Source organism: Crocuta crocuta, unplaced genomic scaffold (assembly GCF_008692635.1).
Source record: "Crocuta crocuta isolate KB4526 unplaced genomic scaffold, BGI_CrCroc_1.0 scaffold131, whole genome shotgun sequence".
Lineage (NCBI taxonomy): Eukaryota > Metazoa > Chordata > Mammalia > Carnivora > Hyaenidae > Crocuta > Crocuta crocuta.
Genome location: NW_027528977.1, coordinates 8,980,143 through 9,006,663, shown reverse-complemented (window position 1 = coordinate 9,006,663; position 26,521 = coordinate 8,980,143). Strand labels below are relative to the sequence as shown.

Genomic DNA, 26,521 nt, shown 5'->3' with positions numbered 1-26,521 from the left:
GAGGCTCTACAGCACTGTCAGTGCAGAGCTGCACATGGGGCTTGAACTAACAAAACTGAGAGCATGAGCTGAGCCGGAAACAAGAGTCAGACACCCACTGAGTCACCAGGCGCCTCTCCTTCTGCAAGAACATGTATAATAAATATCAAATCTGTGATGCTTCACATTAAATCGAATGCCCTGGTCAGAGTGGGGACTAGAAAATACTATATTAGGTCAAAAGAGCCAAAGAAACCTCATTTATCACCAATTTCTTTTTAGCTGGCTTTTAAAAACTTGGTATGAATGGGGGGGCACCTGGGTGGCTTAGTCGGTTAAGCGTCCAACTTTTGCTTAGGTTATGATCTCATCGTTTGTGGGTTTGAGCCCCGCGTCGGGCTCTGTGCTGACTGCCAGCTCGGAGCCTGGAGCCCGTTTCAGTCTGTGACTCCCTCTCTCTCTGACCCTCCGCTGCTCGCGCGCGCTCTCTCTCTCCTAGAAATAAATAAAAAAAACATTAAAAAAAAATAAAAAAAAACAAAAAACAAACAACTTGGTATGAATGGGAAGTTCCCTATTGGAAGACTTTTCATTTTTAAAAATCCGGGAAACAATATAATCAAGAATTGGAAGTGCAAGGAAGTCACATGAATACGAGAGAGGACGGTGAGCAGCTTTGCAACACGTCTTGTTAGAGAAACCCTTTTCCTGCAATGTGGTCAGCTCACAGTATGAAAGCTTGGTCCCCCTCTTAGGATTTTTAAATAAAAATTACCACATAGCTGAGATCTCTAGTGGAGAAGACTATTTCTCTGAAGATGCAAGGATTGTCAAGCATTCTATTTGGAACGCCTGGCTCTAGAACAAATAGATGTATAGAACCATAATTCTGCTTTAAAGCAATAACCAAACTGTTGAGATGGAGAATACATACCAGTTCTTTATTTTCACTTTTGTAGACACACTCTACCCTTTAATATTTCTTCTCATCATGTAAGAAGTCTTTATCTCATATTTTGGTGGTGTCTCTTTGGACCAATAAAAAATGACAACAAGTAACAATAGCAGAAACCAGGTTAAGGTAGTAATTAAAACTGCTGGAGCAGCAAAATTTATTGATATTGCACTACAAACAGTCTAAATGTAACACGGTAATATTTTTATAGAAAGCCAATATTTGAACAATCAAGTGTAAAAATGTTTTAAAATACAAAGGAAACTTCCCTTCATTCAAACTATATTCTGTAAGATAAAAGGCTTTTGATTTCTAAACTGATGTTATTTACATCAAAAAGCTTTCAAAAAAGAGTAACTTAAGATATAGGTCTTTGTTCATTTTCTCAGCGGAAGGTACAGCTGGCATTTCTAGTCGACTTTATCTTGCAAACATTAAAACTCACTGGAAATTCTTAATTTGTAATAGCCACACCCAAAATAAGTGAACCTCAGTCCTCATCCTTTCATTAACACAGAGGGAAAGCGACCAAGCTGTTTAGCTAGAATGTAATAAATCCAGAAACACAAATCCCACAAATCCACTCTAAAGGTCTCAATTTGTAGAGCAAGGTAAACCCCACAGGTGTTTTGGGATTCCTTCTGCTCTGTTTGAGAATTAACCAAAACAAGCACCAGGAACTTCATTACTACCATAAATAGAATTATTCCAACGGTTTACTTATAGTCTCTTTCCAAACATTAAAATGCCCTAGAAGGTAAAGTAATAAAACACTGTGATAATTAAGGCAAAAATTAAATGTTAAATCATTTCACAGAAGACAAAAATTACTGAATAGTTTACAAACCTATTTATCACATTAACTCTAAGGTCCAGTTCATTCTCTCAGTATCCTATTTAGTGAGACCATTTCAATTTTTTTCTCCCAGCTTCTGTAGGTCCCACATAAAATTAACACGACTCAGCATAAATATCTTCACTGTTTGCACACTAACCCTTATTCCCAAGAAAACTGTTTTAAGACTACACATCTTCTATGAACATACCTAGTCTCCACAGCATAGAAGTCACATAAGCCTTGTTTTGGAAATAGGGTTTAAAAAAAAAAAATTCTTAGCCCCTTTCCCATCCAAACTAAACTGCATGTCCTTACTTTGATTAGATGAAAGATAATTTTATATTAGAATATTTTACTTTAGCTAGTTAATAACTATAATTCCATTTGATTAATCATTTTATTCTGAAATAAGATCGTTTTAAGTTTTCATTAAAGCCAACAGGTAAAATTTTTAATCTGAATTGTGTCAATACTTACCAAAGACGATTTTATAAGGTATTAAGCTAATACATTTCAAAAGCAATCATAAGAAAATGTGTGTATATATATATAGTATGTGTGTATTTAATATACACAAACATATACACAAAATAGTTTAGGGTTTACTTTCCTTCCCTATTACTGAATAAAAAGTTCGTAAGAAAATGGAAAATCAGCTGTCTCCTGTCCTAACTTTGAAGTGAAATATGAGCAAAAAAGTAAAACTAAAGACTCCAATCTTTGGACACGTATATTTGAAATTAAACCGTACTTGTACAACATCCAAACACAAACCTAAGATGAACAGAGACCACAATGCCCTAGGACAGTAGTGAAACGCACAAAGAAACTCTTATAGATATACCGTTTGTGCTTCTCTATCAGTGCAAGTGATATATACAGGACATGAACAGTGCAAGTCCACTGCTACTCATTCACTGCCAAAAGTATTCACACCTAACCGAACCACTGAGGAATAGTTACTACCTTTCTAAACTGTATTCTGTTGAAAACCTTTGCTTTCATTTGCTGCCATGGTAGTTGATCCTAAAATATCAAGAATAATAAGCTATTTTACAAAGAACTAATTTCTTAAAGCTTGAGAAATGACTAACAATGGTAAATTTGTGCCCAAAATGTTTCAACTGTAGAAGCAATAGATTGTTTAAGAACCCCAGTCAATGAATTAAAAGTAGCTTACATTGTTACATTCTACCTCAGGAAGTTCACAACCTAAGACTTAACTAAAGACCACTCAGGGACTAAGGAAGGGCTAGCAGAACACTGCCCATTTCACCCAAGAACCACAAAGTTTTCTTTGTTCCCAAATCTAAAAGACAAGCTACATGCATTGAGAGACCCAGAACAGCACAGGTGTCCATAGCCTGCCTGTCTGCTATGGCCCAAGGGTCAAGTGAGATGATCTGTAGAGGGCAAGCAAGTATGATCACTGCATGTAAATTCCCACAGTGGCAGATTTACCGCCATAAGGATGTAGCACAAATTATTTTTCTATAGAAGGGACAAGATACAAAAGAGAGATGGGGTGGGGTCTCCACGGCCTATGGCCTCTTCCTGGCCAGTCACACCCAAAAAAAGAATTAAGAAACAATAGGTCTTCAAATGGCATCCAACAGACAGAAGCCAAGAACCAAAACAACACTCAAACCCCTGCAAGAGCCCTCCCACCAAAAAAAGCAGCACATATATATTTGTTCAGGGCCTTACTCTTCTATTAGAGGAAAGAAGTCTACTAAGAGAGGGCTGATATGGGACAAAGTTACCAACCAAGGCAACTAATTTCTGCATCCAATCCCTTTCTCCCAAGCACCTTTGGCCAATATGACACAGCTAATGCAAGCACTCTGTCACGGTTGACTGTTTTCAGATTGTGCTTTCAAGCTGCTACTAGAGCTAGACCATGCCCTCTGCTAACCACAAAAGACATAAGACAAATGGACTCTCAGTGTTAGTGATTTCATTAATCTGGAGACCCAGAGTAAAGATTCGATTATAAACATCTCTCAAAATAAAACTTCCATACTTTACCATAGCTTTTTATTTACATTTCTTTGTACTTTAAAGTCTGAGCAACTAAGCTGCAGACAGCCAGCCCTTCAAGTCCACTCCCATGTATGAGAGGTAGCTTTACTCTTTCCCTTAGCTTTAGACTACTGTTTTGATAATAAATGCAGTTTGTCCCAAGAAAACTAGACGGAAAGGAATTGATCACCATATAGGACAAATGTATAGCTACCAGACGAAGTGACTATGACACATGCCGGACCATGGCTGTCAGTGCTCTGAGTCACATTCCTGTTAAGAAAGTAGAGCACTTCAGTGCAGCTGGAGTTGTAATCATCGGCACAGGAAGGACTAGACTCCCAAATACTGGTCTTCAAAGTGAGAAAAATTACTGAAGATTTCACTGGATTGCTTGGCAACCATAAAAAAATAACTTTCCCCAGAGCTAGAAAACGCTTGGTAATGGCCATATACATTAGACACTGCTTGGCCTAGGCAAAGATCATGTTTCTAGCCTAATACAACAGACAGCATTCAAGAACTGATTTATCTTCTAAAATTTCTTCCTAATACTCTTTGCCCAACAACTCTCTCTTCCCCTCAGGGCACTTTTGTTCTTTAAGAATTCTCTATCCTGGATCTTGAAACTGCAATCCAGAACTCTTATTTTGCAAGCAGGTGACAGAGCCTTTACTGGCTATTTGCAATCTGCCATCTTTATGACACAGGAGTATAAACTTCAAATGCAACTCAATTCTAGGTAGAAAAAACTGCTGAGAAAGCCGATCATCATCTCATTGTTAAGAGTTTTCGGCAACTATACAAATGCACTTTAAAGTCTTAGGACAGAACATAAAATAAGGAACTAGCCAGGCTTTATCAAACTATCAGAAATAAGGTTTAACAAAACTGTACTTTTACTAACACTTTTTTACCCAGAGATAGGTAAAGGAAAAGGATATTGACACCTTCAGACAAAATAAATCTTGCTTATCATCAATCTGAAGTTAAAACAATACATATGAGCCTCTTCCCCAGGCCAGAATATAATCCGAGTCAAAATCACTAAGTAACACTTACTTTTCTTCAATCAGAAACATGTTAATGAATCTGACCTTATAACTATGATTAATATGCAAAGAAAACACTGCCTCAGAGAATACAGAGACACAATAAACGTCAATCAAAACAAAATCTCTGAACAGGCAGAGGTTAAGTACCAGTACAAAAATAAAAAGCCACAATATATTATCATAGTAAGAAAAGTAATTTGGCAGTCTAATTTTTATATCGACTTTCTCTTTTCTGTTCAAGTTAATTCCTGTTGGAAACCAAAGTGGGGTGGGAGGGAATTAGGTAATGAAATGTTTTTAATGCATACATGCACTTAGACCTGAACTTTTCCAAAGACCACCGTAGTATGTTAAGTTTTATAATAAAATTTAAATTTAATTCCTGTGGAAAGATGCCATTCACTTAGATTTGAATTTATTTGATATTACACAAAACTATTAAAGCCTTAAAGACAAATACTAACCTAATCTTACAGCATATAATTACTTTTGCTGTATTTTGCTATACATCTTCATTATCTGCACTTACTAATTGATATTTAATAGAAAAATAAGGATATCCAGAGCTCAAAGCAGCAAGCAGTGACCACATATCCTTTGACAGCACAGGAGCCTTGTCTTTATATATTAACATGAAAATCCAACTGAAGTTTCAAACCTCTTCAAATTTCACCCATGCTAAGGGTTCCATTTAGTTTATGTCTCGGGAGAGTGTCACTGGTTGAAATCCTAAAACCATTCATTTGCTATTTCTTAACAAAAACTTACAAAAGCGTGTAAACTATACCCCTATCTTTTGGATAACAATGGTTAAGTACAAAAAACTTCAGTTAACATCTTACAAATCATTACAGTTATACATAAAAGCACCTACAAAATTAAAAAAAAAAAAAAGATTCACAGTGCACTGAACCTTGGAACATGTAAGGTTAGAACATAAGATTTAAAAAGTGGACTCAAAGACCTATTTTTCTCTCAAAGACATAAAACATAATGAAGCCAACACAACTACTCTTCTCATCTAGCTTCTTAAAATGCAGCACACATAAGTAAATTATTGCATATTCAGCAAACTGCTTTATCACTTGACTTCTTCAAACCATGCTAAAATTTCTCAGAGGAGAAATCCAGTTCTGTGCTAAGCATGGCCTTTCTCAAGGTAACCTGAACACTGAGAAATACACAGGTTCAAGGGAATAAGTATAGCAGATGTACATAAAACAGGTACACCCAACTTATACATTTTCTGCATAGTTAAGTCACATCACACACATAAACTTTAAAACATCTTTTTTTTTTCCTATCTCAAACTGTCAACAGAGCTAAAAGCCTCAAGTTACCAAAATCCCATCCCAACAATACCCTTATTCTGTTCCACAGTGCATTCAATGAAGCAGCACAACAGCAATAACATTTAACCATCGTTAAACTGCTGTAATTGACAGGAGAGAATTTGTTGGTTCTTAAAAAGGCTCAACACACCTTTAGAGGACATACTTCTGGTAACTAATTCTAATCTCTTTTGCTTTCGTATTCAGAGCTGAAAAACCCAACTCTAGGCACCAGAAAAACTGACCAAAATAAAAAAATTAAAAAACCACCACCACCACCAACACCCACACACCCGCACTCACTAAAATTGTATGGTTTCCAGATGACAGTAAGCGAGTGAAAATAATTTACCTGCCAGGCAAACTAAGTTTTCACTTAGCTTTAACAATTTAACAGAAATCTGGAATGCTGGGACCAACTATAAATATGGCTCAAGGAGACCCAAGCAAAGCAGCTGTATTTCTGGAAAGAACAGTAAGAGTTTCCAAAAGCAATCATATAATGCATTTTAAAAAAGGTCACAGAAGGATTCACAAGTTTATCACATTAAAAGATGAAAGATTATGAATAACCTAATTTTAAACACTCTGTTGTAACTGTGAATTCTCCTGCTTAGCACCAAAAGGTGACACTTTTATTAATAAATAGAATTTCTCCTTTAAAATCAAGCCATTTAAAAGCTAAAGCAAAGAAATACCAAGTGAATTCCTTACAATAGTACTTTTGAAAGTCCCACTGGGTTAAATAGAACCCCTATTAAATAGGCTATCTATACAGAATAAAGATTTCTACAATAAAATTTACAAGCAGAGACATATTTTGTGGATACCACATGTAAAAAAAGATTTTTAAAACCCACATGACAGATGCACACGCACACATATGCTCACACACCACCCCCCAAAAGAAATACTTTCAGTGAGGTCAGAGGCAGCCCAAACACTAAAGCCCCCCTTAAAAGCCCTGGTGATTGTCCTCAATTAGAACTGGAATCCTTCTTAAAATGGGCACTGCCACCCTTATTTAGATTTAAGAATCCTGAAGGAGCAAAATCTAGTCCTAGGAGTGAGTTATGTATGTTACCTTCATATTCTGATCCTCTCCTACTGAAATGCTTCACTTGTACTTGTGTGAATCATATGCCCCTTCCCTTCGTGCTCCATCGTCCAGGGGCTTCAGCATGCCCATAAAGGCATGTCAGTTTCTGCTACTACTGCAAATTGAAACCTAATCCATCAGTTTCCAGAGATCAACATCGAGATGCAATGTAAAAGTTAATGTCAGTATTCCATTCATATTTACACAGCTACAACAGAGAATAAATTTTCACAGAACAAAACCATTGTACAATACTGAAGGGCTGACGGCAGGGCAGCGAAGACAAGACCTCAGCAGTTGCCAGGCCCCGGCCTCCCCGCTCCCTAGTAGGTTCGCTGACTGCACAAGGCTCTCAATGCCAATCAGAGTGTCTACTCCCCACCCAACCAATTCAGTCCCTCTCAGGGCCGAGGACTTTGTCCCTTAACGAAGTGCTAAGAATTTGTTTTTTAACATGAACATTACATAGTAGATGCTGGCTCTAAAAATAACCTTTCAAAAAATTTCCAAGCAGAAGAGGATTAGAGAATATAAGTGGTTAGAAGCAGAGAAATGCGCAAAATGCCACGAAAGCAAATGACCTGCAATCTTGACTTCCGTGACATTTTCAGCTCTTGCGTTCATTTAATACTTGTGAACTTTAACTCTCTTTTAAAAATGTCAATATAAGGAAACTCTTATTGCAATCACTGTCATGGATACATGGAGCATTCCCATTAAATTGGCTACTTGATGATGATTCAAATACTATTTTTTTGACCAGAACATGAAATAAAAACCACAATCACACAGGAAAAATGCTCTCATAAAAAGCAACTTAAATTTGTTAGCCAAACACTGAAAAGGTACATCTGTATAAAAGGTTATAACTGCATTTACAGTGCAAACTCATGTTTCTTTCTACTCTCTCTTCTGCACAGAGAACAATATCTTCAGAAACATCATTGCCTCCCTGCATTTCTTTAAAACACCTGAGAAAGGTAAGGCTCAATGAGACACCCACTCAAATGCAACAGGTCTCTGATCTTGGGACTTCCACAACACATCTGCTGCTATCAAAGGTCCAAGATTTTCATTATAGCATTTTGGTCAAACTTAAAACTCAAAAAGGCTCTGGATGAAAAGGGGAACTTGCAATGACCATTACATGCCACAGACTGTCCCTCGGCATGTTCTAGCAACTGGTCTTCGCTGGAGCAAGGCAAGTCACATACAGCATCTGTTTGAAAAAATAAATAAACTCAGTAACTCAGTAAGAACCCAAATACTGCCTTTCCCATCTTTTGTTATAAAGGAATTCACATACAGTATATATTTTTCTCCCCACACTTGTAATCTAATGTAAGCAGAACCACCAAGATACTTTCCTTTCCCTGAACTGGGGCTCAGCTGATTTTCTAATCTATTATTATTTATTTCCACACATTCACTCAAAATCTGAATCTCAGCTTTTATTTTATTTAAACATTCTGTTTTTGTCGTTCGTTTGTTTATGTTTGTTTGTTGTTGTTTTTTTTTTGAGAGAAAAAGAGACAGTGTGAGCAGGGGAGGAGCAGACAGAGAGGGAGACAGGCTCCAGGCTGTGAGCTATCAACACAGAGTATGACACAGGACTTGAACCCACAAACCACAAGATCATGACCGGAGCCAAATCTGATGCTTAAGTGACCAAGCCACCAAGGCGTCCCTCAGGTTTTAAGACCCTTAATGTTCATATGCTTCCAAAAATGGGCATACTTTTGTCTACATCCTATATTTGTTTTTTGAGCCAATATAAAAGGAATTTGTTGACAAAGATCAAAATGTAAGCACCATAAAGATTATAAATGTAATATAAAATTTACAGAGTCCAATTCAAGAAAACTAAAGGCAGAGCTTACCAAATCTTCAGGAAATATATTAACATAAAGAAAAATCCAAATTTTCAAAATAATGGTACAACAAAACTCCCAACTTATTAGGGCTTCTTTTTTTTGTCTCTACAGAACATGTGCGATTCCTCCTGCCCATCTGTCATAGTCCTCTGCATTCTTGACTAAAATCAAGGTTAGGTCAAAACCAAATCAAATCCCACGAGACATATGAAAAAGAAAATGACTTGCCTGTTTCGAAATTATCCTGAAGTTTTCGTGGATTAAGTTTTTTTTCACATTTCTATTAAGAAAATCACAAACACAACATACACTACAGTCATTTCACTTAATATAAGCAAGGAGGTGCATTATCAAATTTCTCAGGAAGAAACTAATATACTGTGAATGTATTATTTTATGAATAAATAGAAATCTATACAATCATCTTTAAAGACTACATGGTGGTCTACTGCATAGACCGAGGATTTACATTTAGTATTATTTTCTTGGATATTCAGATGGTTTCCAAGTTTTCTTATTAAAAAAAGAAACAGGATGAACATTCTTTAAAATTTTCTTCTAGGGAAACACTTTAAGAACCTCTTCCGGCTTGCCATATAGCCAGACTACTCTGCAGAAGGTAATACCAACTGTTTTTTTAAGTGCTGTCAACACACTCAACAATACACAAATGGCTCTCTTTTCATCTGTGCCAATCAGACAGGAAAAAACTATTAAGAGTAAAAGGCAAGTAGTCTAAAAGCAAACTGATCTTTAACATCTTTGCCTGTGAAATCAAAGCACCACAAATAAAAAGCAACTAGGAACTCAGGTAAAAACATTTTTTGCTAAAACCTTAAAATTATTATCACCAACTATTAAAGAAAGAAAAGTAGGTGAAACTATAAGAAAATTTAACAGACAAATACCAGGACTTACAGAAAAGCAAGGAGATATATTAGTTATGAATTACTTTCCGGAGCACAATGTCCAGTTATTTGTCTTTAGGCCTAAAGGCTATGGCACTGGCTGCATTTTATTTTTAATTTTCTAAATTCTATCAACTTAAAAAAGAAAAAAAATGTTCTTCCCAACTATTAACTTTATTAAAATACAGACTATTTAGAAAAATACAGACAAAAAAATAGCTGAAGACTTGCTCTTTCTGGAAGGCAGGGTTGACTACACATTGATTTCATAGTACTAAATAATATTTAAATACTTACATAAAAAATAAAAAATCAGATGGGCAACTGAATCAATGTTAGAAACCTGTAACTGAGAGTAGTCAGAGATTTTAACTGAGCAAATGATGCACAATTTCACTCCACAAAAATCCTGTCAATATATAATTCAATGTGCCTTGACAATGCCCTTGCTCTACTCCTAAAAAGAGTGAACTGTCTTGTTAGCATTAGAACTGTAAGTCTTACCATCAAGGGATTCTGCTGCTTGGCTGGCTGGCTGTGGACCCCATTTGGTCTTTTCTTTTGATTAGGTGAGTCTTGATACTGTTTTCTGCCATTTCCCCTGATACTTTGATTCTGTTTTTCCAATGAGAAGAAATAAAATATAAACCTACAGTATAATGCAACAGTACAGGGGCGCCTGGGTAGCTCAGTTGGTTGAGTGTCCAACTTTGGCTCAGGTCATGATCTCATGGTTTGTGGATTCGAGCCCCGCGTCGGACTCTGTGCTGATAGCTCAGAGCCTGAAGCCTGCTTCGGATTCTGTGTCTCCCTCTCTCTCTGCCCCTCCCCTGCTCGCACTCAGTCTCACTCTGTCTCTCAAAAATAAATAAATGTAAGAGAAAAAAAAATTTAAGTAATTTAATAGGACAAAAGAATATAACCCCAAGAATGTGTAAAAAAAATATATATATATATGTATGTTTATTAGCTGATTGAGTACAAGTTTAGCAAAGTCCTCCCCCCAAATTTTCCTAAAACACTGGGGAAGCATATCAATATTTTCTTATAGAAGACAATGCTTCACAAAGCCAAGATTCTTCTAAAAGTATGAAATGGCAAATATAAGGTCCCTAGCAATTTTGCCTTATCCCATTTCTATTTACAGGTTTCATTTACAATGCAGGAGTTAAAAAAAGAATGGGAGGAAGAGCAACAAGTTTGAAAACGTTAAGCAACTGTCAAAGAAAGAAGCCTCTCTAGGAATGCCTGGGTGGCTTAGCTGGTTGAGTGTCCAACTCCGGCTTAGGTCATGATCTCACAGTTCATGAGTTTGAGTCCTGCATCAGGATCACTGCTGTCGACACAGAGCCTATTTTAGATCCTCTGCTCCTCTCTTTCTCTGTCCCTCTCCTGCTCAGGCTCTCTCAAAAATAAACATTTAAAATCCAATCTGGGGGGGCGCCTGGGTGGCTCAGTCGGTTGAGCGTCTGACTTTGCCTCAGGTCATGATCTCCCGGTTCGTGGGTTTGAGCCCCGCATCAGGCTCTGTGCTGACAGCTAGCTCAGAGCCTGGAGCCTGTTTCAGATTCTGTTTCAGATTCTCCCACTCTCTGACCCTCCCCCTCTCAGAAATAAATAAAATGTTAAAAAAAATCCAATCTCACAATCTTTGCCTTTTAAGAAAAAAAACAAAACCAACCTCTACGTGAGGGGAATGCTAAAGTAGACTGGCCACAGTTTTTAGAATGAGAAATATGTAGCAGACGTGATGAACTATTACCCTAAAATCTGCTTTAAATTATTAATTAAACAAAAAAAATTTTTGTTTAATTAATAACCTCTTTTATGCAAAATAAAGATTGGTGGGGTGCCTGCGTGGCTCAGTTGGTTAAGCATCAGACTCCTGATTTCAGCTCAGGTCATGATCTCACAGCTGTGAGATTGAGCCCGGTGCTTAAAANGTCCATGGGAGCAAGGCAGGAGAAAGAGATTTTTTTTAAAAATTCATTTATTTAGAGAAAGAGAACACGAACACACACACACACACACACACACACACAGAGAAAGAATCCCAAGAAGGCACTTCCACATGGAGCCTGACATGGGGCTCAAACCCACGAACCATGAGATCATGACCTAAGCCGAAACCAAGAGTTAGTCGCAACTGAGCCACCCAGGTGTCCCAAGACTGGTATTCTTAACATTTAGGCCATTATCCCTAAATTTAGACTTAACGCCTAAACACTGAGTAGATGACATTTTGCAATTGTATTGCTTTAACAGAAGTTAATTTTCTTACCCCAAAAAAATCTAAGTTTAACTTTAAAAAGGTTTTAATGTTTATTTTTGAGAAAGAAGAGTGCACGCAATCAAAGTGAAGGGCAGAGAGAGATGGAGACACAGAACCCAAAGCTAGCTGTCAGCACAGAGCCCAACGCAGTGCTTGAACCCACAAACTGTGAGATCATGAACCTGAGCCAAGTCAGACGTTTAACCGACTGAGCCACTCAGGTGCCCCCCAAAATAGTTTCTAAACATTCATTTGTCCTTAGAGGATTTGAAAGGACAGCTAGTTAAGAGAAGTGACCAAAACAGTGTGAATATTTTATATTTTAAGATATATCTAAATACATTTATGTTCTAATACCTAGAGAAAACATTAAGCAGTTCCTAAAGTGGCTTGAAAACAGTAAGCTAACTTAAAGAATGATAAGGAACAGAGAACAAACTGATGGATGCCAGAGCAAAGAGAGCTAAGGGGCTGGGGAAAATGGGTGAAGGGAGCGGGACATACAGGCTTCCAGTTATGGAGTAAATACGTCACGAGAATAAAAGGCACAGCATAGGGCATATAGTCAATCACACTGTAATGGAGCTGTATGGTGGTTGTATGGTACAGATGGTATCTACACTTGTGGTGAGCATAGCATAACATACAGAGATGTTGAATCACTATGCTGTACACCTGAAACTAATGTAACATTGTCAACTATACTCCAAAAAAAAAAAAAAAAGGATGGTAAGGAATAGGCTTTCAGAAACTCTATTACCACACATTTTTCATTCAATTTTATCCTGCTCTTCCTGGTATTTGTTTTTTAGTGTGGTACTATATACATGATGTTTACCACTATAACCACTTTTAAATGTACAATTTGGTGGCAGTAAGAACAGTCACAATGTTGTTGCAACTATCACCACCTGAACTTTTAACATTATCCCAAACAAAGACTTTGTATGCATTAAATAACTCTATATTCCCCCTGTCCCTGAGCTCTGGTAACCTCAAGTTCACTTTTGGCTATATAAATTTGTCTATTAGATACTACCAAATATAAGCAGGATGGCACAATATTTGTCCTTATATCACGTAGCATATGTCTAAGGTTCAATGACCATGTGGTAGCATGTATGTGTCACAGTTTCATTCCTTTTTAAGCCAATAATCCACTCTCTATATACATTTTGTTCATCCATTAATCTGTTGACAGACATGTGGGCTGTTTCCACCTCTTGGCTATTGTGAATAATGCTACTATGAACATTGGTATACAAGTTATCTGGATGAATCTCTGCTTTCAGTTTTGTAAGGTATACAGCCAGGAAGTTGCAGGATCATATGGTAATTGTTTAACTTTCTGAAGAACCACCAAATTGTCTTCCATGGCAGCTATAACATATACATTTCCACCAGCAATGCATGGGGATTCTAATTTCTCCACATCCTTGTCAATATTTGCTATGTCCCATTTTTTTTCAATTACAACTACCCTCACAGGTGTGAAGTGGTGTCTCTGCAATTTTCATTTGCATTTCTCTAATGGCTAATGATGGCGAGCATCTTTTCACGTGCTTATAGGCCATGTGCATGTCTTCTCTGGGGAAATGTCTATTCAAGTTGTTTGTTAATTTTTTAACTGGGGTATTTTGTTGTTGAGTTAGAGGAGTTCTTTATATACTCTGGATCTTAATCTATTACCAGAGATGGGATTTGCAAAGATATTCTCTCAGTCTGTGGGTTGTCTTTTCACTCTTTGATAGTGTCTCCTCTGATACAAAAGTTTGTGATTTTGATGAACTCAGTCTATTTTTTAAAAGAATGAAAATAAAGAATAGCCCCCAAATGGATGGCTAAAATGATAAATACAGATAAAACCAAGAATTAATAAGAATGTGGAAAAACTCAAGCTCTCACGTATTTTGTTGGGGATATAAATATACTTGAGAATATCATTTGCAGCAGATACCCAGGAACACAGGCATATCCAGTGATCCAAAAACTATTATCTATACACAAAAGAACAGTGTATGCTCATCCAAAGATTATGTACAGAAATACTGACAGTAGTATTGTTTGTAAAAGCCTTAAAACTGGAAACAACCAAAATGTCCATTAAGAGTAGAATGGAGGGGCGCCTGGGTGGTTCAGTTGGTTAAGAGTAGAATGGATAAATAAAGTGTGGTATAATCATGCATTAAATTCAATGTAGCAATAAACCTTTCACTGGCTGCATATATACCAAAGTCAGATGTTAATTCTGATTACTTACTACACTGGATTTATACCATAACTGTAAAGATTAAGAAATCTCAGCCGTGCTTCAGATCACAAGTCAGGAACGCAAAAATAGCTAATCAACAATTCAGAGTTCTGTAACCGTTAATCTGCAATTCTTCAATTCAGCTACATTTCAAAATCAAATCTAAAGTTAAAAACAAATCTTTAAATGTATTATCACTCACCTTTGCTTTTAAAAGGTCAGACATTTCAGAATGATTATTATATGGCTTTTGCTGCAGTGGTTGCCTGTGCTTCACCCACTGATCACCAGGAGAACCTTCAGGAAATAATTGCTGACTGTGGCGGAATTTGGTTCGACTACACCAAGATTTAAAAAATAAAATTCAGATCAGAAAATTTTCACTTAGAGTTCTTCTAACACCAGATCACAAACTTTACCTTCTTATTTATCATCTTTCTCCCCACACTGGGATGCACCTTCCATAAGAACAGAGTCAGTGAAACCCAAGTGTTCACTACTTTTTGAATGAACTACGTGTTATTTTTAGCCCCAAGCTTTTCTAAATTAACCACACTACCTCCTCTCTATAATTGATCATACCTTCACAAATCTCAAGAAAATAACTCCAAATTTAGTTGAAACTAAGTGGATATTCCTTCTTAACAGGACTGGCAACTCGTATTCTCACCAGGATGTTTAAAGTATGGAATTTGAACTAGAAGAGGAACTGAAAATTTAAGCTTTATTTTAAAGCAAAAAACTAAGGAGCCGAAGACAATAGGTGAGCAAATTAAATAAAGGTCTTGTTTCAAGTTCTTATATGAAAAAAACTGACCGTAAAAGGTTGTACTCATGCAGCAGTCTGTAATAAAACAAACAACAAAAAAACCCCCCATTCTACAATACCATTTACATGTATAATACAGTCCAGAGTCACTGATCCAAAGAACTGCATTACAGTGATTCTGAATGTTTGAGTTTCCCATTAAAAAGTTATAATGAAATTGCAGCAGTCCTACTTTCTTCAGAGAAAATTCAGACATTTCCTCTAACAAATCATCAAAGAAATTAGTCTAAATGCTAAAAACACACTATCCCTACCTAAGAAACTTGAAGCTTGGTTAAAGCTGCTTTATTATGTCCTTATTGCACTTTCCAAGACCACAACGTTTAGGACTAAAAGATAGGGGAGTCCTATCACACACTACGGTGGACAGATTACCCTAAATATGAATAGGCATACAATTTTTTCCCCATTGTCACTATTTCATAACTTTTTAGTGACATGTTTGTCCCTTTTTAATCTTGGCTACATTCCTGTCTACATCTTCTATAGTGTTTTACTTTAGTAGTATACAATTTGGTGATTATAACCATAGGTTCTGAAAGGCAGAAATGATTCTCAGGGCATTTAGTCCAAGCTCCTGTCCTCACAAAACCAAACTAAAATGGAATATTCCCTACGTATTTAAAAATACTGACTATAGATGTGGTTACTCCCATTTAATTTCTGAAGCCCTAGGATAAAAACAGAACATCTAAAGAAAACGTAAAATGCAACTCTCTCTGACCCTAATATACACAAAGTTCTAGGAAACTTTTATTACAAATATATATGCTTATTTAACAAAATTACTTACTCAGCCTACTCTGTAATTGTGATTTGGATACAATTAAGTTCCAACCAAGAAAATGTTCTTTGTGGTTCCTGTCCACATAATAGTCACTTTTTACAGTACAACAGTCTGTGTTAGGGAAAGAAGAGAGCCACCCCAACTCTTCACAGTTCTTTCTGAACGAATTATCCATCTGCACTCATCTCCCTACACAGAAACAAACCTCAACATATCCTCCTTTCAACAACCTTCAGAGATTCAACTGCCTCTTAAAGTAGGATATAAGAACAGAGAAGTAACTATAAACACACACAGAGACAGATTTTTTTCTTTTTCCTCATGTTCTATCTAAAAAGGTGGTACCCTCTTGTGTATACTATTTTAAAATGAGCCTGAAGCTCCTTTCCAACTCCAATTAACCTTTTTCATCTCATTAAAAACCATTTATAAAAAAATTTCTATTATGTGTAAGATCAGTAACAAAATTGTACCTACAGAAAAGAATCCAACACCTCTCTAAACTTTGGAAGCAAAACGTTAGCATTAAAAACTATCAGAAGGTAGGGGCACTTGGGTGGCTCAGTTGGCTTAGCATTCAACTCTGGCTCAGGTTATGATCTCGCAGTCAGTCCGAGTTCAAGCCCTGTGTCAGGGTCTCTGCTGAAAGCTTGGAGCCTAGAGCCTGTTTCAGATTCTGTGTCTCCCTCTCTCTCTCCAACACTCCCCAGTTCGTGTTCTATCTCTCTCTCTCAAAAAACAAACAATTAAATAAAAATGATTAGAAGGTAGGAATCCTATAAATAAATTTCTTTACCTCAATTTTTCCACAGTGGGTTTAGCTGGTGTGCTACCAACCGAGGAAAATCCATTGTCACTGTCTGAGGAATCTCCAAATCTCCGGGAAAGCCAGTCCCTTAATGGCCTATGGAAACGTTAAGAATTCACTTTTAAAACTGGGCTACATAAAGAAACTATCAAAGTTATGATGATTACCTTTGTATTTCAATAAACAAGTACATACCTGATAAAGGGAATGGCCATAAAGAATTTGTTAGGTGCCAAACCAAGTTTGGATTTGGGGGTCATATCATTTCTATGACAGGGCAATTTCTCAATGGAGAACCACTCAACGTTCTGAGAAGAAAAGAATTCACTTAATTATCATCAAGGAGTTTCTAAAAGCATTTCTTACTTCATTCAATTGGAATACTGTCCAGCAACTTGAAAATTCTTTCAGTTACATACCCGAATTTCTCTTCTGGTTTTTGGGTTAAATTTTGTGTCTTTTGGAATGCCCGGAATGATGTACAAACGAGCAAGCTGGTCATTGATTCGAAGTTCAATGTAATCATCCTTACAAATATACTCTTTGATATCAAAACCAGTTTCTTCAAAGACCTGGAAATAAATGTGGATGATTTTCAATTGCTATTAGACCTCCAGGTGGTTAAAATTTATTTCAAAGACAAAAACTCAGAAACAGGCAGGCAAGTAAAGGAATGAAAACACTAGGCCAGAAGTCAGAATGTTCTAGGGTTCTAGTTCTGCCTCTACTGAACTGTTCAACTATGGATAAATCCCTTTAATATACCTGAGCCTAAGTTCTTCACCTATTCAATGAAGAAAGATATAGGATACTGTGGTTTACAATAAGAAAAATATATTATTTGGTTTTCATCCCCTTTCTGGTGCAAAGCTCCTAAAACCCTTGGAATTTCCTAAGCATGAAAGCCACAAGGGTGTCTTCTGTTGTGTTGATGAGGTAACTTTTGGCCCCTATCTAAAGATGGGGGCTGACTGCCAGGAGAACCAACCAAGTTCAGAGGATTGGAACTTTCCATCCCACCCTCAACCCCTACCCCACCTTCCATCTCCAAGAAGGGGAGGAAGGCTGGAGATTGAGCTCAAAAGCCAACAGCCAGTGATTTAATCAAGCATGCCTACACAAAGATGCCTCTACACAAACCCAAAAGGCAGGGAGGAGGGGTACATTCAGGGGAATGGAAGATGACTTCTGGTTTAATGAACACAGAGATTTGGGAAGAGTGGTGCTGTAAGAGAGAGCCTAGAAGGTTCGTACCCTTTTTCCATACTTTGCCCTCTATATCTCTTCCACCTAGCTTTCTGGAGTTACACATCCTTTTAAATAAACCGGTTTTTCTCAGTTCTAAGAGCCACTCTAGCAAATTAACTGAACCCAAGGAGGGGGTCATTGGAACCTCCAATCTAGGTCAGAAATACAGAGGACAACCTGGACTTATGACTGTCATCTGGAGTGAAGGGCAGTCTTGCAGGACTGAGCCCTTAACCTGTAGAATTTTATTCTATCCTGGTAGACAAACTCACAATTGAGTTGAATTATAGGACATGCAGCCAGTGTCTGTCAACTGCTTGTTGGTGTGAAGAACAACAGCCACCCCCCACCTCCTCCTCCTCCTCCCCCACCCCCCCCCCCACAACACACACAAACTGTAATTGGGTGCAGAACTCTCAAGCTGGGACCACATATGGATTTTATTCACAGCATGTATGACTCTACACATACACCAAGTTATAGACTAAAAACTGTCTTATACAAATAAATCTTTTTCAAATATGAAAATTGAATTGTGATTAATACTAACATTTAAATGGACAGATTCCAAAAGTAGAGCTACAGTGTCATTTGTGTGTAAATGGGGGGCAAATGCAGAAGAACTGAAAACCAGTGAAAAGATGCATGGTTCTAAAACTGCTTTCCTTCAGCAGTGCCTCAGGGGCTAGAGGAGAAGAAACTGGGAGAATATAAATCTCCGAAATTGATGTTACACCCAACCTTCACCTCTTCCTTCAACCAGAGAAACCATGCTTACTCTAATTAACATACTGGGCTTCTGTGTAAAATAAAGAAACTACTCATCTCTTCTGGCCTTAAAGTTCTTCAAATAATAGCTGTGTTACTCTGACGAAGTCCTTCCCCACTTTACCTGCCCATCAAAAAGGCTTTGGATTCTCAGTGCTTAGAGCCGACTGAGGATCTTTTACACTGGATAAAGTCCCTTCCCTCTGGTTTCAGCATCTCCTAACCAACCAGCGGGGCAGGAGATATTAAAACACATGGCCAGGGCTAAATCTCTTGCAAGATACAGGCCTAGAGGAGCTATTCCTACTAATTTCTTTCATCTCTTTCTGCTTTCTCTTGTCAGTTCAATGTACATCTTTCTACATCCCTCAAACAAGGCACATCTCTCCCTCTCTTAGGTGTGAATAGTCCATGACTCCCAATTTAGGCTCCTTCATGACCCCTCATTTCTATCACCACTTCTGTAAATTCCTAAGTATGCTAAACCTTTTGTTCCTGATTTTAAAAGCCAGGTGAATATACTCAATTGAAAAATGTTCTGTGGTATACAGAAAAAGGAGAAACATTATTTGTATTTCCTACTTGTGGAAATGTCAGACTGGGTACCTATATATATATATAGTATTAAAAAAAGGGGGGGGCACTTCCATGGCTCAGTTGGTTAAAGCATCTCGATCTCAGCTCAGGTCATGATCTCATGGTTTGTGAGATCAAGCCCTGCATCAGGCTGTCAGTTGGGAGTCTGTCTCTCCCTCTCTCTACCCCTCACTGGTTTGTGCACACATGCACACATGCTCTCTCACTGCCTCCCAAAAAAAGGGTACACTTATCTTAAAAAAAAAAAAATTATATACAATAGTATTTAGGGATTAAGGAGCATTACATCTGCAATTTACTCCTAAATTATTCAGCAATAATAAAAACCATACACACACGTATCAAATGTAATAAACCAAATATGGCAAAATATTAATAGGTGAATACATTCTTTGTGTTACTGTTCTTTACTTTGCTCTATACTACTTGTAATTACCTCAATATTAATGCATTTAGTGCAAATAGGTACTGTGTGCTTATTAATTAAGTGACAGGGACCATCCTTCACAGACTTCAGAAATTAGTAAAGCAAGCACTGCTCTTTAAGGAGCTCAGCCTAAAAAAGAAAATAATTGTAATACGACATTCATACCAAGAGGTAGGTGGATACTGTGTGAATACATAACTCAGCCGTGGGTTAAGGTAAAGTGTGAGTCAAGAAAGGGGGTGGTCATTTCAAGAAGGTGTCATGGTCAGCACTCTAGTCCGCTGGATACTTGAGCTGGGACTTGAAAGATGAATAGGAGTTTGCCAGATAGGAAAATGGCATTCTGTTTAGAAAGCTGGGAAAGACTACAGATGAAGAATCATATGGGAGGGAATGGTACAATATGAGGTAAAATGAAAAGAGCTATCAGAGCTAAACACAGGTTCAAACCCAGTACAACCAAACTTAAAACAGATACAAAGGAACAGATATAAATTCCCAATTCTAGAAGTGATAAAGACTGAGTTGCTTCTAAAGTTAGGTATCCAGGGGTGCCTGGGTAGCTCAGTCAAATAAACATCCAACTCCTGATTTCGGCTCAGATCATGACCTCATGATTCAGGAGACAGAGCCCCAGTTGGGATTGGGATTCTCTCTCTCCCTCTCTCTGCCCCTCCCTACTCACACACACATTCTCTCTCAAAATAAAAAATAAAGTTAGGTATCCATTCTCATATTTACTAGGAAAAGTTTTTAATAGCTCACTTACTTACATGTACAGCCATCAAAGACAAAAATTTTGATACCACACCTTCTGTGGATCAAATCCATTCCTGTATTATAATACACAGTTAATTTTCTTAGCACACAGAACAGCATTAACTTCTCAAATGATATCAGATAAAAATCCCTAAGAAAGATTAAAAAATGTGCTGTCCAAAGAGCACCAGCACAATGAAATCCTCTCCCAATTATCTAATATCCTATTATAAACCTATAGGAAGAAGTAGAATAAATCAACCAACCAATTGTTCCTCTGTACAAATTCTATCAAGATTAAATTATAAAAATGCATATTAATGTCAGCTTCATTACAATAAAATCTACTGTTCTGCTAAATAGTAAGCAACAAAATGAAATTCTGAAACCACAAGTATCATTTGCTTATTTAACAACTGGTATTTCACCACAACTAACAATGAAAAAATGCTGAGGTTATCCTAACACATCCTTTCAATAATATCTAGAAAACATTTTCCCATCTTTGTCCTAAATCTATTTCACTGAATAAAAGTAATCAGAACCTGGGGCACCAGGGTGGCTCAGTTGGGTTAAGCATCCGACTTCGGCTCAGGTCATGATCACGAGGTTCTTGGATTCGAGCCTGGCAACAGGCTCTGTGCTGACAGCTCAGAGCCTGGAGCCTGCTTCAGATTCTGTGTCTCCCTCTCTGCCTTGCCCCCACTCGCACTGTCCCTCTCTCAAAAAAAAAAAATAATAATTAAAAATTAAAAAAAAAAAACATGTAATCGGAACCCAATTAAAAAAGGTGAACAGAAAGGTCAAAGACTGGAAACTTCTAAACAAGATGGCACTAAGCTTGGGGCACGTGGCTGGCTCAGAGGAGCCTGCGACTCTTGATCTAAGGGATCTCAGGGTCATGAGTTCAAGCCCCCATCCTGGCTGTAGAGATTACATTAATTAATTAATTAAAAGGGGGGAAAAAAGATGGTGCTAAGCTTTCTATTCATTATTCATTATCTTGTCACTGAAAAGCCTGCTTGTCAGTGTTTCTTTCAGCTCAGATCACATACACAGCCCTTATAGGAAGGATGAGATTCTGCTTTAACAAAACACCTCTGGACATCCACATATAATGAAATAATAACATTAACGTAACTATAATAAACCAAATTAAAATGTTATTTAGCAACTTAAAACAAGTGAAAACATCCATGATAGAAATGCATAACTTAAAAGAAAAAAAATGTTAAAAGAAAAAAAACATTTAAGGCATCAAACTAACTAAAAAAATTTCAGATAGAACCCTTCCTGATAGGTTAATACAAGTGAAAATTAAAAGGAAAACTGTGATATTATCATGAACTCCTATAAAAAATAACAATCTGGTTTTAAACTAAGACTTAACACTTAACCGTACTCCCTCCACCATCAGCACACAGTACTGCTTGTTATACTGTAGCACCACCAAGTGGCAGAAACATACACTACAAGTCTAGGAGTGCTAGCTAAACACTTTAATCACTCAAAAATGGCAGCTTTGCACTGAACTTTGTCCCACCAAAATTCCTAACCCTCAATGCGACTGTATTTGGAAATAGGGTCTGTGAGGAGGCGATAAAGGTAAAATGAGGTCATAAGGCTGGGGGGCCTAATCTAATAGTGCTGATGTCCTTATAAGAAGAGGAAGACAAAGGGCAAGCTCTCTGCATCACACAGGAACCCAGGAAAGACCACATGAGCATACAGCAAGAAAGCAGCCAGCATGAGAGCCCTCACCAGGAACCTAATCAGTAGGCATTTTGATCTTGACCTTCTCAGCCTCTAAAACTTAAGCTACTCTATCTGTGGTATTTTGTTGTGACAGCCTGACTGGACTAATACAACAATGCTCAACCTTGACTCTCAGATTTTTCTCTTTATAACAAAAGCAACTATTTAAAAATCAGAAATAAAAATCAAATTCTAATCCAAAAATTTAGAAAAATTAAAGATAAGTTTTTTCTTTATCAGCTAAAAGAGGATGTTACTTAGATCTGAAAAGGAAAGAATCTTTCCTTGAAATTAACAGTCTATGGTTTCTAAGATAGCCATTTACAAGTATTCCTTGACTTGCCTATATTTTAGTAGACAGAAACATGTACTCCAGAGCCCAACCAAGGTTCTGCATCCCTGTTCTGCTGCTCACTGGGAGGCCTTGGGCATGTTACAAAACTGCTCTGTTTCAGTTCCTCTCCTATAAATGGAGCTGATCATCCCCTGTAATGACTGTATCCCTCCCCACAAAATTCTCTTCAGGATCCTATCATCTACACTCCATCCTCTCATTCCCCATGCCCTAATAAATTTTTACTTTCTTACAAATTATGGTGATCTACAGTCATTACTAAAATTAGTACCACGTGAATAGGACAATCTTTTATTTTAGCATTCCAGAGTAGAAAACAAACTAATAAGATAAACTGAAGTGAAAACTGAGTGCCTCAGTTTACAGGTTAACTGCCTCTGCCCACCTCCATATCCTATATTTCTGCATCACTCAGACTCTTTACAATATACTATATAAAATTTGTCAGAAAGAAGGTTCTAATGATGGATGTAAGTGATCCCTTGGGTCTGGGTACTACTTTAGCTTTGCAAATTTAAATATTTGATGTCTTCCAAGTTCCCTCAAAAAGACCCAATTACAGAGATAGCTGATCTCACCAAATTTAGTCCAAATTTAGGCAGTTTTCCAGTCAATGTAGTCTCTTTTCTGGACCCAGACAATTATCATACTGCTATAGGACCAGCCTAACTCTATGTACAGAATTACAGATCAATTCCTCTAAGTAGGATGCTATGATTTCTATTTTGTCTTCCTTACAAGCATGAGGACCACAAAATTTGAGGACATAAAAGGAAAGACTTTATAACTGCTCCATTTCATCTCCTACTATCCACAGAAAGGGAAAGGTCTGAGAGAATGTGTCAATTTCTCACCTGCTACCTAAACAGCTTTCAATTTTAAGGGCTGTATATAAACCTTCATTTACTTGTATTACTGCTCTATAAACTGTTGCAAATACTTATTTAGAGAAGCATCCCATACTGAATTTAGTATGTAGCATTTTCAATCATATTTTAAATTCTACTCCAAAGTAAATAACCACTAATGGTCTTTCTACGTTAAATAACCATTAGTGGTTTGTAAGAATTTTAATTACTATCGCTCACTAATAATTACATCCAAATTTAAACCAGGTGAACACTGCTGCAGGAAAATATTAAAACAAAATAAGGCAACTTACCCAAATGAAATATGCTACAAAATCCGTACTGCCGTCTCAAAAGTACCTCAAAGTTAATCACTATCACCTTAGATTTTAAAGATATTTACTTCTAGTTATGAAGCCCTTAAATAAGTGTTTTTTTAAATTTTTTATTTTTATTTCGGAGAGAGAGACAGCATGAGCAGGGGAGGGTCAGAGAGAGAGGGAGGTACAGAATCTGAAAACAGGCTGCAGGCTCTGAGCTAGCTGTCAGCACAGAGCCCCATGTGGGGCTCGAACCCACGAACCGTGAGTTCATGACCTGAGCCAAAGTCGGACACTTAATCAACTGAGTCACCCAGGCACCCCCTTAAATAAATGTTAATAGTATGTATATCTTACAAAAATTAAGTGGCTTACCCCGAAGTCTCTAGGATATTGACTAGCATTTACTAGAACTATACTAGACCAAAAATTTTTCAACTCCTAGAGCAGTTCTCTTCCTATTATACTGTGCTTCCTTATAGCTCAACTTCTCCAATTTCAAGGATAAGATGTGATAAATTATAAGGAACTCATAAAAAATACAGTCCACAATGTATCGCAGGTACTACATAAGTAATGCCAAGCAAATGTCTAGACAACTGTTATTAAAGTTGAGACTACTATAGGGTAGAGCTCACTGGTTAAATTTAAAAATAAAAAGAATTTTCATTAAGAAAGAACTTTAGGGATGCCTGGTTTGCTCAGTCAGTTGAGTGTCTGACTCCTGATTTTCGCTCAGGTCATGATCCCAGGGTTGTGGCATCGAGCCCCACATTGGGCTCCACGCTGAGGACGGAGCCTGCTTAAGATTCTCTCCCTCCCTCTGTCCCTCCCCTGCTTGCACATGCTCTCTAGAATTAAAAAAATAATAAAATAAAAAAAAGAAAAAATGAATGAACTTTAGTAGAAATTATTCACTCTACAGAATGGTTAGAATCAAAAAGATAAGAAATACGTGCTGGTGAGGATGTGGAGAAAAAGAAACCCTCACGAGCTGCTGGTGGAAATGCAAACTGGTGGGGCACCTGGGTGGCTCAGTCAGCTAAGCAGCAGGGTCATGATCTCAGCTTCAGCTCAGGTCATGAACTCACAGTTCGTGGGTTTGAGCCCTGCGTCGGGCTCTTTGCTGACAGCTCAGAGCCTGGAGCCTGCTTCAGATTCTGTGTCTCCCTCTCTCTCTGACCCTCCCCTGTTCACATCCAGTGTGTCTCTTTCTCTCAAAAATAAACATTTAAAAAAAAAGGAAATGCAAACTGGTGTAGCCACTGTGCAAAAGACTATAGAGGTTCCTCAAAAAATTAAAAATGTAAGTGCCATATGATCCAGTAATTTCACTACTAGGTATTTACCCAAAGAATACAGAAACACTAATTTGAATCAGTGTTTCTGTATATACCCTAATACAGGGCATAGGCACCCCTATGTTTATTGCAGTATTATTTACAGTAACCAAGACATGGAAGCAACCCAGTGTCCATCAATAGATGAATGGATAAAGATGTGGTGTACCTACACACGTGTAAACACACACACACACACACACACACACACACACACACACGAATATTACTCAGCCATAAAAACGAGTAAGATCTTGGGTAGAATTTCCAACAACATGGATAGAATCTACGGGGTATGACGTTAGGTGAAATAAGTCAGGCAGAGTGAGACATTACTATATTATTTCACTTATATGTGGAGTCTAAAACAAAACAAAACAAAATGCAGAAAAAGACCCACAAATACAGAAAACAAACTGATGGTTGCCACAGGGGAGGGGGTTTAGGGGAGGAGCAAAATGATGAAGGGTGGTAAAAGTACAGGCTTCCAGTTAGGGAATGAATACAACGCAGGGATAAAAGCTACAGTATAGGGAACACAGCCAATGGGATTGTAACAGTGTTGTGTGGTGACAAATGATAGCTACACTTGTGGTAAGCATAGCATAACGTATAGACATCTTGAATCACTACAGTGTACACCTGAAACTAACACTGTGTATAAACTATACCTCAATTTAAAAAAAAATGGGCGCCTGGGTGGCTCAGTCAGGTTAAGCGTCCAACAAGCTCAGGTCATGATCTCACTGGGCTTGAGTTCAAGCCCTCCTTTGGGCTCTGTGCTGACAGCTCAAAACCTGGAGCCTGCTTTGGATTCTGTGTCTCCATCTCTCTCTGCTGCTCCCATGCTTACACTTGGTCTCTCTCAAAAAATGAATAAACATTAAAAAAATAAATAAAAAAGAAATTATTCACTCCAAACCTCATTTTACAAATAAGAAAGTCATAATTTGAGCTGGGTGTAGACAGGATTTGAATAGTTAAGAAGAAAAGAGAACCTTCCAGTGAGGGAGATAATATAAGCAAAGTTTAGAGGCTGAAACAAATCAGTCAAATTCAGGGGACACAAAATAAATTCTTTTGACTTTTGTGTCAG

General features: G+C 37.5%; 1 protein-coding gene across 1 annotated transcript in view; it reads right to left on the bottom strand.

Moving 5' to 3' along the window:
• Positions 1 to 1,055: 1,055 nt before the first annotated feature.
• DCP2 (decapping mRNA 2) overlaps positions 1,056 to 26,521 on the bottom strand; it is a 32,304-nt gene continuing 6,838 nt past the window's right edge. The window contains exons 4-10 of the mRNA XM_077757202.1: positions 17,428 to 17,580; positions 17,204 to 17,316; positions 16,997 to 17,104; positions 14,787 to 14,922; positions 10,566 to 10,676; positions 9,382 to 9,433; positions 1,056 to 8,498 (exon numbers count right to left, since the gene is read on the bottom strand). Coding sequence (XP_077613328.1) covers positions 8,335 to 8,498; positions 9,382 to 9,433; positions 10,566 to 10,676; positions 14,787 to 14,922; positions 16,997 to 17,104; positions 17,204 to 17,316; positions 17,428 to 17,580 — 837 coding nt within the window. The 3' untranslated portion in view covers positions 1,056 to 8,334. The remainder of the gene's footprint in view (positions 8,499 to 9,381; positions 9,434 to 10,565; positions 10,677 to 14,786; positions 14,923 to 16,996; positions 17,105 to 17,203; positions 17,317 to 17,427; positions 17,581 to 26,521) is intronic.